This window comes from Micromesistius poutassou (genome assembly GCF_964030765.1).
Source record: "Micromesistius poutassou genome assembly, chromosome: 8".
NCBI classification, from domain to species: domain Eukaryota; kingdom Metazoa; phylum Chordata; class Actinopteri; order Gadiformes; family Gadidae; genus Micromesistius; species Micromesistius poutassou.
Genome location: NC_140278.1, coordinates 8,817,815 through 8,832,144, shown reverse-complemented (window position 1 = coordinate 8,832,144; position 14,330 = coordinate 8,817,815). Strand labels below are relative to the sequence as shown.

The 14,330-nt window shown below is 43.4% G+C and overlaps 2 protein-coding genes across 3 annotated transcripts; both read right to left on the bottom strand.

The window, feature by feature from the left end:
* On the bottom strand, positions 1 to 6,805 carry nod1 (nucleotide-binding oligomerization domain containing 1). Of its 2 annotated transcripts, none has more exons than XM_084471586.1 (12): positions 6,561 to 6,805; positions 6,087 to 6,299; positions 5,741 to 5,915; positions 3,630 to 5,442; positions 3,447 to 3,530; positions 3,195 to 3,278; positions 2,985 to 3,068; positions 2,578 to 2,661; positions 2,089 to 2,172; positions 1,911 to 1,994; positions 1,554 to 1,637; positions 1 to 1,351 (listed from the first exon to the last, which is right to left on the bottom strand). In XM_084471586.1, the coding sequence occupies exons 2-12, from the start codon at positions 6,285 to 6,287 to the stop codon at positions 1,279 to 1,281; spliced, it is 2,850 nt and encodes a 949-aa protein (XP_084327712.1). In that variant the 5' UTR covers positions 6,288 to 6,299; positions 6,561 to 6,805; the 3' UTR covers positions 1 to 1,278. The 2 variants fall into 2 exon arrangements, with proteins under 2 accessions (XP_084327712.1, XP_084327711.1); XM_084471585.1 differs by having other exon boundaries at positions 6,699 to 6,794.
* A 288-nt stretch (positions 6,806 to 7,093) lies between these two features.
* ggctb (gamma-glutamylcyclotransferase b) lies at positions 7,094 to 14,330 on the bottom strand. Its single transcript, XM_084472291.1, has 4 exons — positions 14,054 to 14,330; positions 8,613 to 8,761; positions 8,034 to 8,166; positions 7,094 to 7,359 (listed from the first exon to the last, which is right to left on the bottom strand). The coding sequence occupies exons 1-4, from the start codon at positions 14,261 to 14,263 to the stop codon at positions 7,222 to 7,224; spliced, it is 630 nt and encodes a 209-aa protein (XP_084328417.1). The 5' UTR covers positions 14,264 to 14,330; the 3' UTR covers positions 7,094 to 7,221.

Genomic DNA, 14,330 nt, shown 5'->3' with positions numbered 1-14,330 from the left:
AAAAGTTATCCCAAACTTGTAACAACAGAATGTGAAGGTTTGACTGCTTGTTGTTTCCAGGAAGTCTGCGTCACTAGTAGCATTCCATGTTAGCATTCATCTATGTTGTGAATATGTACAGAAAGCAAATGTAAAAAAAAAAAAAAAGCTAATCTTTTCAATAACCCATTTCAATTCAAAGTTATTGTCTCTGTGTGTTTCTGTGGGCATGTGTTTGTGAATGAATGCCTAGAATTTTTGTTTTTGGTACAGCTTGCCAAACCAGAAAAGTGATTGATTTAGACCTGAATATTTATTCAGGAATATTTAGTATATACTACACGTGAACACTCTAAATAAATAACACTCAAATAAACAAGATAACACTTTTTGCCGGGATTAATTTGTTTTATTAGCGGTTTATTTGTTTTTATTAGCGTGACGAGACGACCGTCTGCGATGAAAACAATATCCCAAGTTTTAGATCTCAATCATGGGATATTGCCCAATATTGCCGAGATAGCGAACCAATCAAATTGCGCCATCTTATGAGGTTCACGTGTAACATATACTTATTCACAGTATACAATAAAACTACAATTTATCATTTTATCTACAATGTTTACTGCTAACTGTAGAATACAGATAAACTTTTTTCTCTAGTTCACTCAAGAATTGCTTGAGCAGACCTCACAGAAAAAATAATTGAGGTTACTTGAAGTGACTTGACTTTGAAGTTAACTTTTGCAGTAAAAAACTGAACCAAATCTTGTAGAATCTTTCCAATAATTGCCATTCTGATCATATTAAACACGTGGAGTTTCTAGGTTGGGCTTCTGTAGTTTTAAATGATTGATTATGTCACTCAACATAACATAAGTCAGCACACTTTCTCTTTCTGGTAACCAGTAAATGTAAACCACAGCTATCAGTACAACAAATTATGTTTAAAATAAATTTGCCCCAGAATATTCCACTGTGAAGATGCCAATGCTTAGTCTTGGCAAAATCACAGAGTGTGTTCATAGCTATAAATAAAATGCATTATTTTGTACATGATTTATGACATAGTTGCTTACGTGGATCCATTCTTCTTAATCTGCATAAAGGTACGTAAGACATGTATAAATGTAACAAATGAGGAGGGAACATTTAAAACCACCAATAATAACACTATGCATAGTTATGGTTTGTTATCCTACTGCTGTCATACTGTTCAATATAAAACCTGTTTATTATGAATAGCATTGAAACCCTGCACAGAAGAAAATTCCTCTAACTCTTCACAAAGGTTCCCGCTCAATGAAACCGCAGACGTTTTTCGGCTTCCAATTGTTTTTCTTCCTCTTCAGAAACATTGTTTCCTTTCACGCTGTGAAGAGATTGGCAGATGTTGGGACTTTTACGGAACAGACCACGCATCTCACAGTTAAAAAAAGGGAAAAAAAATTAGTTCACTCTTCCACTTCCTTTTCCAGGGGCAACTTCACAAATATACAACATCCAACAGAAGGTCACCAAAATGGACTGCAGTAATGCTTCTATCTGATCACGACTCCACTCTAGTTACCTACCATATTTCTTGGAGGGCTGTATTGTGGGTCAGGGCCTCCTGGAGCAGTCTTAACCCCATCACAGTGAGCTGGTTACTGATCAACCTGGAGTCAAAGAACAAGAGACAAGAAACTAACTAAATCCTAAATGGGCCAACAATCAATTAAACCAACAAGTCTGTTTGGTATTGCACGTGTTCGTGTACAGGGAAGTAATAATAATAATAATAATTAATTGAATTTATATAGCGCTTTTCTAGACACTCAAAGCGCTCAAAGTACAGGGTGTGTCAAGTGTAGTGTGTGATTCACCATAGACAGGACAGCCCTGTGTGTGACAGCATGTACAGGGTGTGTTAAGTGTAATGTGTGATTTACCAGAGGTTAGACAGCCCAGTGTTTGCCTCAACCAGCTTGGCCAGATGGGGGGCCACCTCGTCTGTCAGTTTGTTTTCCACCAACCTAAAAACAATGAAATAGTCGCTTCACTGACTGTAGCATGGACCTGTGAGGACAGTATTTTGACCTGTACTTGAACTGTATCTCTGGGGCCTACCAGAAGATCCTCAAGATGGTGTTTTCAAGTAACGCTTCAGCCAAGATCTTCCCACCTTCTGAAGTGATGCCATTGGCCGAAAGACTGCAACAAACAACCATCGCATATTTTTTGAATGCATTTCGGGAGATATTGAAAGGAGGGGGCGGTGTTTGCCGATGTTTACTAGCCACGGCAACTTTGTGATACTTTTTATTAGGTAGTACATGTCATTGAGTATGAGTGCTATATGGATGTTTTGATGGAGCTCCACAGAGCGAATTGAGTTTTGAGCACAGTTGAAAATTCACAATGGTTGGTGGACACTGGCAAAAACACATGATTTTACACCTGATCTCTCTAGATAACAGTATTGTTTCAGTTAGTTTCAAACTGGCATAGACAAGGCTTGAAATATAGGTTTAAACCCATAAAAAGAGGATTTGTGTCCACTGGCACTTTAATAAAGGGCATCTTGGCCCCGCTTAATGAGAGGCCTCGCCATCGAACCTGAGGCTGTTGAGACTTGGATGGTTCCTCAGAGCCTCTGCAAACACTTTGGCTCCCTCGTCACCAACCGTGTTCCCCCACATTCTAGAAACAAGACATCAGGGCTGTGTTACTGGCTATTTTACTGTTAAAATGTACTACATTCTTTACTTTATCCAAAACATATGGAACATGTAATAAAGTTGCTTTTGTTATCTGAAATGTATTATTGCTGTTGGTTTAACGTTTGTGATACCAACCAACCATCAATATCATTGCATTGATATTGATTGAGGTTATTGATGTTTCTGTGGTTGCTCTGTGTTTGGTAAAGGATCAGTAACACAGGCATTGGCAATGCCAGCATCTCTTAACACAAATTAACTGAAGTACAAATATAGGCGTTCTGATGGAACATTAAGTCTTACCCAACGTCAAAAATCGATGTGCTCCTTTTGATGGCATTTGCCAAACACTTCGCCCCAACACTGGTGATCTTGTTTTTACCAAGCCTAGCCAAAGAAAGAAATCCCTGAGTGGTTAATAGTAGAGCAGTCATGCATATTTTATCAGAAAAATTCAGATGTTTTATCATATCGTATGATACAAAATGAAATAGGATTTGCAAATAAACCTACTTCAGAATACGCAGTCTTGGGCATTCCTCAATGATTTGAGCCACATATTTGGCTCCTGCATCCGTGATGTGATTGCTGTAAAGGCTGAAGAAAATGTTCAAGTCAGGAAACACTAATTGTGAATTTAAGGGCTAGCCCAAATTTATGAATTTCCTCTGTGAACACAGCTGCCTAGGTCCCGAAACTGACCGTATTGAATTTTGCAAGTTCAGTTAAATATAATAGATTGAGTCCAATTAATTGTTCACTCACCCGAGCACCTTCACTATTTTGTGCTTACGCAACTCCTCAGCCAGCACTTTAACACTACTGTCCGAGATCTGATTGACACACAACCTGGAACCAAACAGTTTCAAGGTTAAAGGGATGACCACCACTGGCTTTTATATGTAGTTATTCTACATTCAGTTTAACAATACATCTTTGCTCTTTTACCTGACCACTGTCATCTTGGAGAAAGATGACCTGAGCTGCTGCACGCCGTAGTCGTTGATGTTGTTGTTGTCCATGTCCACTGCCAACTGTTTCTGCCTGTGTTGCAACACAAAGTTAAGGGCGGTGCAGTCCCCGGAATACATGTTGCAGTAGCCCAGTTTGATGTAGTTGGCCGTGATGCCCTTCGCTGTCAGCTGGGCCACGTCATTGCTTCCCGTCTCAAAGATGCACCGGAGCATCCATACAAAATTGGGCAACACGTGAACTCTTTTGCCCTCATCACTTTTGTAGGTGGGCAGGCCCCGCAGGTGGGACTTGATGCTGGTGGACAGGTATGTTTTAAGCAGAGCCCTTTTTTTCTTCAAGAGCGCCGGAGGTGCCAAGTGCTCCACAAGGCTGCCATGGTCCTTGGAAAGCAGCCCACACAGGAACAGATTGGTAAACTGTAGATGCTCATTGCTCTTGAACATGTCCCTCTCTCTTAACTCCGAAGATTTGGTCATGCATGACGCGCAAGGCAAATTTAAACGCTCCCGCTTCCTTTTACATTCTGTGAAGAACTTAAGGATGGATCTTACGTTGATGCTGTCGTCAAGCACCAGAGCGAGTGCAGCGAGGAAAGACTGCAGGGTCATGTGGAGGAACTCATAGGTGGCCTCACCTCCACAGGCGTCGTAGCAGTGGACGGGTCGTAGGAAGCCCACGAGCAGGTCCTCCTCTGTCAGGTCGCAAGCTGAAACCTCTTCCTGGTTGAAAATGAAGCGCCCCCTCACCATGCCTTGAAGGGCCAGTTTGGCGTGGGCTCCCAGGGGCCCGAGCCCCAACTTGAATGTCTCTGAAGTGCACCGGGCCCTTTTCTTGTGCAGATGTCTGGCCGGCAAGGCCCAGCGGCTGAGAAACACCTCTGTAAACAACAAGAAGACGTCTGTGAGCGTGAAGCATTTTTCTGGAAGTGCAAAATCGTTGTGTACGGCACGGAGGTGCTTGAAGCTCTTGAACACGATCCAACAGAACAGGGGTGTGGAACAGAGGCCACAGAGGTGGGGACTGGCATCCAGGTGAACAGACACAAGCTGTCTGTGCTCCAGTTTGGTAAAGTGCAGTGCCACATAGGACTGCAGATTGGTGGGGGAGAAGCCTCTCAGCGACACCTTCTTCTTGACCACCCTGTTCGGCACCTCTGTCCCAGTCCGGGCAGTCAGCACCTTCTGGGACCCCCTGAGCAGCTTCCCACACAGAAGGTTGATGAGCAACAGCAGTGGGTGGGCCTTATCTTCTGGCGAGACCACCTGCGGTACGTTCAACAGGTCCACGTCGCCCTCGATCTCGTCATAGCCATCGAACGTGAAGATGGTCCTCTCGGGGTAGCGCACAATGTACTCAAACACCTCATCATCCGGATCGTCATCAGGGTAACAGCTGTGTTTGAAGAGCAGATCCCTGAGCGATATCTCTGCCGTCTCCCGGAAGGCGGTGAACATCCTGCAGCGGAATCGGAAGAAGAAAATTGCGTCCGTTTGCAGCTCTCTCTTCGACCAGAGGTTCTGGAGTTTCTGCAAGAGGAGGGACTTGCCCATGCCAGCGTCCCCGGTGATGTAGACCACGTCAGCCTGAGGGTTGAAGACCCCAGACTCGTCCAGGAGCTGGTCCAGGCTCTGCATGAAGCCCAGGCTCTCATTGCGGTCGTTGATGAGCTCCATCTGGGTGAGGGTGTAGAGGTCTTCCAACCGGGCTTCTTCTTGCTGAGCATAAGACATAATGAAGTGGGTGTCCCGGCCCAGTTCCTGCCTCAACGTGTCACAATACTTGCTGACTGCCAAACAAAAAGTATAAGTAGTCATATTAGTACCACAGGATGAGTATGAAGGCTCCACTTGTACCACAGACTAAGATAGAAATATAGAAATACATTTTCCAATGGCAGTTTCATGTTATGGGAAAAAAGACATGTCTGTGTGTGACCCAAAATAGATTGTCACGATTGCCATTATTGTGGATATTCTGTATTGAGTTTGTTTTAATGTGTAGGCCTACACAATATCATTGAGCTTAAGCAAATGCAGGTATTCCTCAACGTTATTGAACAGTATTCGTTCAACATGGAGACTTACTTGGGTCAGTGTTAACCACATTTATCATCAGCATAGGTTCACTTGGCTGGTACTGTATCTCTTTGAGCCATGGCTGGAGATCCATGTACGCATCATGCACTTTATACAGGACATAAATGAAGTATTCACAGGCATCTTCTCCTTTGCACTGAATCAGCTCCAAGATTTTGCGCATCTTAAGGAATTGAAACACTCGAGAATTAGTTGAAATTACTTAAGCTACACCCCGAAAACAACGCCTACAGAAGTATTAGTGTAATATAAATTAGTATCAATTTTAAATGAGGTGAGTAGCCTTATTAATGCAATATATTCTATGGCTTCTTTTTGTAGCTTATTGCCTCACCTGGTCTGATTTGGTGGGGGTGCGGTGCACTATCTCTACGTCTTCTGCACAGAATAAGTCACTCTGTAACAGGTTGTCCAACATGCACTGCACGCTCTTGACCCGGGACACCAGAAGCTCTCTGTGCCAGTTGATGATCACCGATGGGGGCACGTGACCGAATATGGGCGGAAGAAAATCTTCCTCTCCGCTACCCATCATGTTTGTGATCGACTGCGCGGTTACGAGAACGGGTTAGGTTATGATATAACTTATTATATCAGAAAAACTGATGCGATGTATCAAAGGCAACTTTTAAACAAACTCCCATTCTTCTCGGAATCTCGTTGTTAGGCTCAGTACAAGCTTGACAACATTCCCTAAAACGAAAGCAACTCTCTGGCACCTTTTTACAGCGCCGAATAGAACTGTAAATTTACTTAATCTGTCACAGTGGGCCAAATGGCACACAATGTCCCAACTTGTTAATCCTACCTTCCGTTTATAGGCCTATAGTGAATCGCATCCAATCCTTCGTCTGTACGTGTATCAAGCTGATTGAACTCGATAAACAATCATCAATATTAAAATGTGTCGACGAGAAAGTAGACGGACGAATAGCGCAGGACTTACAAGATATTCCATTAAATGATAGAAAAAAATAGATCGAATGTCAGCCTGAATTAACCCAAAAGAACATGTAGGAGAGTAGCTGAGTCAAGACTTCCTACTTTTCTGACACTGACACTGACACTGACGCTCAACAACACTGAAATGGAAATGGGGAACCGGGACAACAAGGATGACGTAACCTAAAACCTTGATTATGAAATAAATAAAACTTTCATGAGTAACATGAGACGATGTCCACATGAAGTGAAATAACTTTCTTTATTCCTTTATATGCTTATTACCAAATATAAGTAAATTATCAGTAAATAATTTCTAATTTGTCAAGTAAAAAATGTAGCCTATGTTAAACAAACGTGTAACAGTAGGTAAATGTAAAATAGAGACAAATTAATTGATCTGGTATTCAGATTGAATGAAGCCTATGTCACCCATCTGTGTTTATTATTGAGCAGATACTCCTTTATTTTATTTCAAGTATCATTAGAGGAGGAGGCAAATCCCTAAAAGACATCCTAATGGTTAATTAGGATGAGGAGGCAGCTTCTATCCCCTCCAGTGTATCCAGAATGGATGGGCCCTTGTAGCCGTTGGTCTGCACAGCCTCCAGTTTCTTGATGTAGTCCAGGGGAAGTCCATGCTGCCTCGCACCAAGGCACACAACCTGTAGAACAGTTTGAAAGACGCTCTATGAGACCCATAAGTCATATAAAATAGTCATGTTTATAATATCATATCATCAGTCATATTTAAAAATAGTACTTAGGGGAATTATATGGGGAATGGTTTAACCAATTCTAAGTGCTTGGCACTTGGTTCTATGAACATCCTTACTGTACCAAAAGCGATATATTGTTTCTCTTAACTCTGACAAATGTTATTGTAAGTCGCTTTGGATAAAAACGTCTGCTAAATGTAAACTAAATGTAAGCTAAATGTAATAAAATCCTGCTTTATACTATAACACATGATTCACATTGATTATAATGGTTGCACATTATGGTCCAAAGCTCATATTCAGCTGATGTTATGAAGTATATCAAAAGAAAGTTATGGTTCACAATACTTGCTTAGGATAATCCTTTTTTGTTCTTGGATATGTCTACCCGATTGTTATGGAAATTATTATTCTTGTGTGGTGGGTTCTTTTAATGATTGATTTTCAATAATGTGTGAAATGCATGCAAATCTATATCCATCTATATTTGCATGTGTGAGTGAGCCTACCAGCATACTTTTTCCAAAATACTTAACATAGTCATAATCCTTATTTGAAACAACAATACGACTCGCCTGAACCCATTGCACTGTGATGTTTCGTTAAGCTTGCGTTCCCACCTGTTTGTAAGGCGGAGAGGTGATGAACGGGTAGAAGTCATTCATCTGGTAGCTCCTGCAGTGTGTGTCTCCCTTGGCTGTGGTCACATTCACCTGCAGTGGCCTGTAGACCCCCTTCTGCACTCCCTCTTGACTGGGTTCAATTAATTTTAACATAGCACAGAAAGGAGAGACAAGTATAGAGACAAGTATAGCTTAGTATAGAGTACTTCTATACTAAGCCCCTTAAGGGACAAAAAAGTCGGGGGAAAATGTTTTACGGCAGGGTGAAAAAACATGACTAGAGCATAACGCTACCTTGATTTGGTTATATTTAGGCCACGCTCAAAGTACAACTCAATGCTTACTCTCTCTTGTTTGTTGGAGAAAGTTTAGGTTTTTTTACCCCGCAGCTGTTTTGTTTTTTTCACCTCAGTGTTTTTTTTTTCAAACCCCTTTTTTTGTTTTTCACCCTGCATCTTCTTTCACCCTGCATTGTTTTTTCAGTATTTTCATGTCTTTCCTTTTCTTCTATGTAGGTCCCTTAAGGGGCTCTGTACTTCTAAGCATGTGTGTGTATTTTGTTTCTGTTTTGCTTACTCGTCCAGCGTCTGGAGGTTCTCAAGGCCCATTCGCCAGACAACGCCCCACACTTCCTCCCCGATGCTCTCCTCTATGGTTGCCACTCCTCCGTGCCAGTTATTGACGTCGCCGAAATTCTCTGACCAGCCAAACTTCAGAGAGTAATCCTAGATGGAAGCAATAAAACATTTTGTTTACAATTAAATATTTTAATCTTGGATTTGTTGAATAATATCTTCTACTAATCTATCTACTTTAGGGTGAAATCAGTGGCGGTCTTTTCCAGTGACTTGACCAGTTGACCTTGTCCTCTCAATGGCCAGCAGAGCAAGGCTGCTTAAACGGCCTTGGCCCATTGTGTTACGGGTGTAGGACTTGAGCCACTTTAAACAGGAGAAGCTCCTTTCTACACCTGCAGAAGTAGCTCTAAATGTTGCCACTAATGTAGGGTGACCAGATTTCCTGAAACTAAAACCGGGACACTTTGCGCGTGACTGTAGTGCACAAGGTCATAGACGCAGATATTAGGCTCAATTTCAAGACGTAGGACCAGTGGCGGCTGGTGATTAAATTTGTCGGTGGGGTGCAGTCAGGGACGGGGTGTCTGGGTGTCCTCCCCCGGTTAAAATTTTGATTTGGTAGATGTGATTTCCTGTATTCTGGTGCATTTTGGGGATGGCTACTACCTAAAAATTCATTCAGCCTACATCCTGACTTGCAAGGCCTGGACAAGTTGACATTGCATACAGCCCTACTTTATGGAATTCCACCCACCATTGCTATTTGTCCTATGGGTGTTGTTCTGATATTGAGGCAAATCATGATCACTGTCCTATAGGACTACTGCTCATAACTAAGACTAATGGGGGAAAAAACATGTATGTTTTTGGTAAGCCTACTTATATGAGTTTTGTGTGGGACTATATTTCTATATTTTTATGAATTAGCCTGAAGCTTAGTGTGTGTGTGTGTGTGTGTGTGTGTGTGTGTGTGTGTGTGTGTGTGTGTGTGTGTGTGTGTGTGTGTGTGTGTGTGTGTGTGTGTGTGTGTGTGTGTGTGTTGTGACGTCAACCTCTTAGAGCTCCGAAAACATGACCTCAAGGATTTTGCTCCAAAATCTATTTGTTTGCTGACAGCTTGCTGCTGTGGAATTTCGGACAGATGTCATCAAAATTGTCCCGCGTACAAGCAACGCCATTAAGGTGGAACGATCATGCTGTTCCTCTCGTCAGTCTCGTATTGTTCATTATGGAAAAGATCAGCTCAACGGGAGCATTTGTGACAGGCAGACACACGGCAAACTGACGAATTAGACATACATTTTTGTACGGAATCTCTCCCTGCTTCTGAAATGCGTGAAGATCTCTGCCCAGCGCTCGTCCACCTTAAATCGCGCAGCATTCCACTGTGCGATCATCCGTGTTGCGTATGCCCCATTGCCCTCACACATGTCGAAATCATATGCTGGATGCTTTAATCTTTCTATGTGGTTTTTAGTTAATGTTCGGGCTATAATAAGACCACGTTGGCTATGTAATCGCGGACTGTCCCGGTAAAACCGGGACGTCTGGTCACCCTACACTAATGAGAACAGTTTGTAAAGCTGAGGCATTGCAATGTCCAACTCTATAAGGAACACCAAGAAATCAAACAGTGTTCCCCTGTCACCCTGCAAGTCCTGACTGTCCTGATCTGAATACAGGACTTGAAGTTCAGACCTCAGGCTTCCTGAATCAAAGTGCTGGCCAACTACCAAAACGATATTAAACTCGAACAAGGAAATGTGGGAATTCTGTTAAACTGAAACAAGGAATTGTGTGTATAAGTGTATGAAATGTACAATGAAAATTGTCTAGCAGTTTCGCCAAGCAAATATCAAGAAATAGGTTGCAGTTAGTGATGGCTCGTTCGCGAACAAATCAGTTCGAACGAACAACTCTTTAACATGAACAAACCGACCTGATTCCCCGTTTCAGTTCGTCTCGTTCGTATCGTTCGTTCGCCGAGACTCGACTCCCAGCTCCACCCACTTCGTTCACTGACTGTGTTTAGCGGTGAAGACTCGAGGACTGAGAAGTCACGAGAGCCAGCCGGGCAACAACATCCCGATTCCGAACATGAAGCGCTCCTCAGCTAAAAGGAACTTAGTTAATGTTGTGTTGATTAATGACCGTTTGCACCATTGCACGATTGTGATTCGTTTGAGAATGAGAACGAGGATGAGCTGAGTCTGACCGACTCGGCTGAGAACTGTGCATTCGCGATTTGTTTGAACGAGAACGACGGAGGAGCCAAGTCTGACCGACTCAGTGACTGAGAATCATGATTCACCGCTACCGGAAATGGGAACGAACGAACGAACGACTCTTCTTGGCGAACTGACCGACACAAACTGATTCATTCAAACAAATCATGAAATCCACCACTAGTTGCAGTTTGTCTTTCGACTCGCTTGCAAAATCTGCGAGAGCTCCGGCGACGTTTTATAGTTCAAAATCGCTGTCAATCAAACGGCAACTTAGTCTTTCGCAGACCCTCCAATCATCACGCAGAAGCCCAGCGTCAAGGCCAGCCGTTTACTTTCGACGCACTCAAAAAAGCTGTTCTATGCAGCCCCATTAAAGTCGATGGATGCTGAGCTTCCACAGGCAAATGCACTGTGACGTTACGGGAATGTATGAGAAGGACATCGAGTCAGTCGACCTGCGATAAGCAGTAGTGGTGGATTTCATGATTTGTTTGAATGAATCAGTTTGCGTTGGTCAGTTCGCCAAGAAGAGTCGTTCGAATCGTTTGTTTGTTTGTTTGTTTGTTTGTTCGTTCAGTCGCGTTTCCGGTAGCGGTGAATCATGGTTCTCAGTCACTAGCTGTCTTCGAAATCGTTTCCTGTTCCCTCACTCACTATTCCCTATATAGTGTTTATGATATAGTAAACGAACAAACAAGAATTCGGACACTACGCTGAACATTTCTAAACGTCATTTGCGTCAGTAAATGTGCCCGCATTGCATTGTGGTATACGGGAGTAACATGTAGGGAACATCATATGTTCACTCAATTTTTGGGTATTTTATAGTCCACTAAATTAATCACTGAGAATTCGAACAGCACTACAAAATGGTGAGCACCCTATATAGTGCACTATATACGTGATAGGGAACGATTTCGAACATAGCTATTGAGTCGGTCAGACTTGGCTCCTCCCTCGTTCTCATTCTCAAACGAATCACGATCGTGCAATGGTGCAAACGGTCATCAATCAACACAACATTAACTAAGTTCCTTTTTTTAGCAGAGGAGCGCTTCATGTTCGGAATCGGGATATTGTTGCCCGTCTGGCTCTTGTGACTTCTCAGTCCTAGAATCTTCACTGCTAAACACAGTCAGTGAACGAATGGCGACTCGCGAGTCAGCGCGACTCAGCGACTAGTGGGTGGAGCTGGGAGTCGAGTCTTGGAGAACGAACGAGACGAACTGAAACGGGGAATCAGGTCGGTTTGTTCATGTTAAAATAGTTTGCAATGGTGGGTGGAATGCAAGAGTCGTTCAAACTGATTCGTTTGCGAACGAGCCATCTCTAACTGTGCGTTCACACCAAAAGTCACAAATTTCGCCGATTCGCGCGACTCAGCGAATGTTGTAGCGCGACTCAGCGAAATCTGTCGCTGTGCTTAATGTGTGCTTATTTGTGTGCACTTAACGTGTCGCGGGGCGAATTTTGTCGCGGAGCGTTTTGCCTGCCAACGGTCATTCATGCCAATTCATTCTCATCAACCATGGCCGAGATGTGTGTCTGTACCTGTTGTGGAAGAGGGAGAGACGTCGGAATGCCCGTCGTTTATGGGTTAATAATATAATCCGGAGGCGCACACCGCTTTGTGCCATGATATTATATATATCGTATATATTATATTATATAGATATTTATATATTATATATAGATATAGAGCTCCGGGAGTCACAAACGGCAACAATCACTTTCTCCTCCAAGCTGCGGTTCACTGAACGGTTGAACGGTGATTGGCTGTTTTACGTTACTTCACCCAGGGAGTGAACTGATTGGCTGTTACTTGACGTCACCCAGGGAGTGAACGCTGATTGGCTGTTTTACGTTACTTCACCCACGTTACCCACAGGCAGTGAACGCTGATTGGCTGTTTCAACGCGAATGCCGCGAAAAAGTTGAAATATTTCAACTTCTGCGAAATCTGTCGCTCATTCGCGCGACAAAATCCACGTGTACGCGCCCGCCCGTCTTGGGGAAAACTGTCGCCCCGTCAATCAAATCTTGTCGCGGGTCCCGGCGACAAAAAGTTTCGCCCGATACGCGTCTCTACGTTCACTTAACATTGAAACGTGTCGCGGGGCGAAGTGCGGTGTGAACACACAGTAATGCCGCATTTCCACCGACAGTACCAGCTCGACTCGACTCACCCCGCCTTTTTTGCGTTTCCATTGGCAGGGTACCGGGTACTTTTTTTAGTACTACCTCCGTCGAGGTTCCAAGCGAGCGGAGTAGGTACTTTTGTGTGACGTAAACAGGCTGCTGGCAACTGATTGGCCAGCGGCTATAAATGGGAATAATCACTCAAAGTTAAGTTGTGTCCGGCGTGGTTGGAGTCCACGAAACCGCTCTCGAGGGGGACACTGATCAGCGTTTCGCCGTGTGTGTCGCTCCTTTCCCGGGGCTAGAGATAGGCTGCGCGTGGTTGTGTGTGTCCGGCGTGGCTGGAGTCCACGGACCCGCTCCCGCCTCTCGCCTCCATCAACGCCATCCATCAACGTTACCGTATGACAACAATAGACGCGCAGTCATTGCGCTTTTTATTTTATTTTATTTCCCATCATAACCTTTCCCGGGAATCGCGTCTCCCGTGATTAAAACCTAATGACGACCCGCCCATGGTGGAGAGGTTATTTTCTACGACCCGCCCACAATGAAGAGGTACTTTTTTAGATGGAAACGCGACGTGCCTGGAACCCAACCGAGTCGAGTCGAGGCGAGTTGAGTCGAGTCGAGCTGATACTGTCGGTGTGTCGACATAATAAGCAGCTGATTATGAACGAACTCGTCTTCAAGATGGACGTTCCAACGCATTTTTTGTCAATTAAATGTTAACACAATATTTGACCATTTTATTTTTTTTAATTTAGGAGAAGCCACTGGTTGACATATTCTGTAGGCCTGCAGGGTAACATGGGCTATTAACTTTTACCATTAGTGCGCAGGTCACAGATAGGCATACCATTGAAATGCACTCATTTTGACCATTAACATCTTAAAATGATTTACTAAATTGAACATTTAATACTGTTTTGGACCTTTACTGTAGGCCTAGGCTACTGTAAAACAAATAATGGAGTCGAGTTATTGTCTAAAGAAATAGGTTCTCAATTATATGTCATGGGTAATTTGATGAAGGAGCCTACGTTTTATATCAGTCAACCTGCAGGCCTACCTTTAAGTATCCAACCGAATAGAAAGTGGCCGAGGGGTTTCTCTTCTGCAGTCTCTCCTTGAGTAGGTTACTTCCGTAAGCAAAATACAGAAAATAATCGGAAGAATTGGAAGATGCTATGTCAGATAAACCTTGGGGGTCGACCGCCGCCATGGATGAGAATATGTATAAAAGCACAGAATAAACGCCACCAAGGTGGATATATGACATTATTCAAGATGAGTTGGATACGTCCTTTTCTCCAGACTATTCCCCCGCAATATGACTGGAAACCTTA

Bases quoted from the DNA above. Each gene is read 5' to 3' on its own strand.
- nod1 (XM_084471585.1), bottom strand. The intron at 3,279-3,446 runs GTGAGTGAACAA...CATTTTCTTCAG, and splicing joins AAAATAGTGAAGGTGCTCGG to CCTTTACAGCAATCACATCA. The intron at 1,352-1,553 runs GTAGGTAACTAG...ATCTCTTCACAG, and splicing joins ACAGCCCTCCAAGAAATATG to CGTGAAAGGAAACAATGTTT.
- ggctb (XM_084472291.1), bottom strand. From the start codon at position 14,263: ATGTCATATATCCACCTTGGTGGCGTTTATTCTGTGCTTTTATACATA. The intron at 8,167-8,612 runs GTAAGCAAAACA...AATTGAACCCAG, and splicing joins AACCTCCAGACGCTGGACGA to TCAAGAGGGAGTGCAGAAGG. The intron at 7,360-8,033 runs GTGGGAACGCAA...ACTGTTCTACAG, and splicing joins CCTCTCCGCCTTACAAACAG to GTTGTGTGCCTTGGTGCGAG.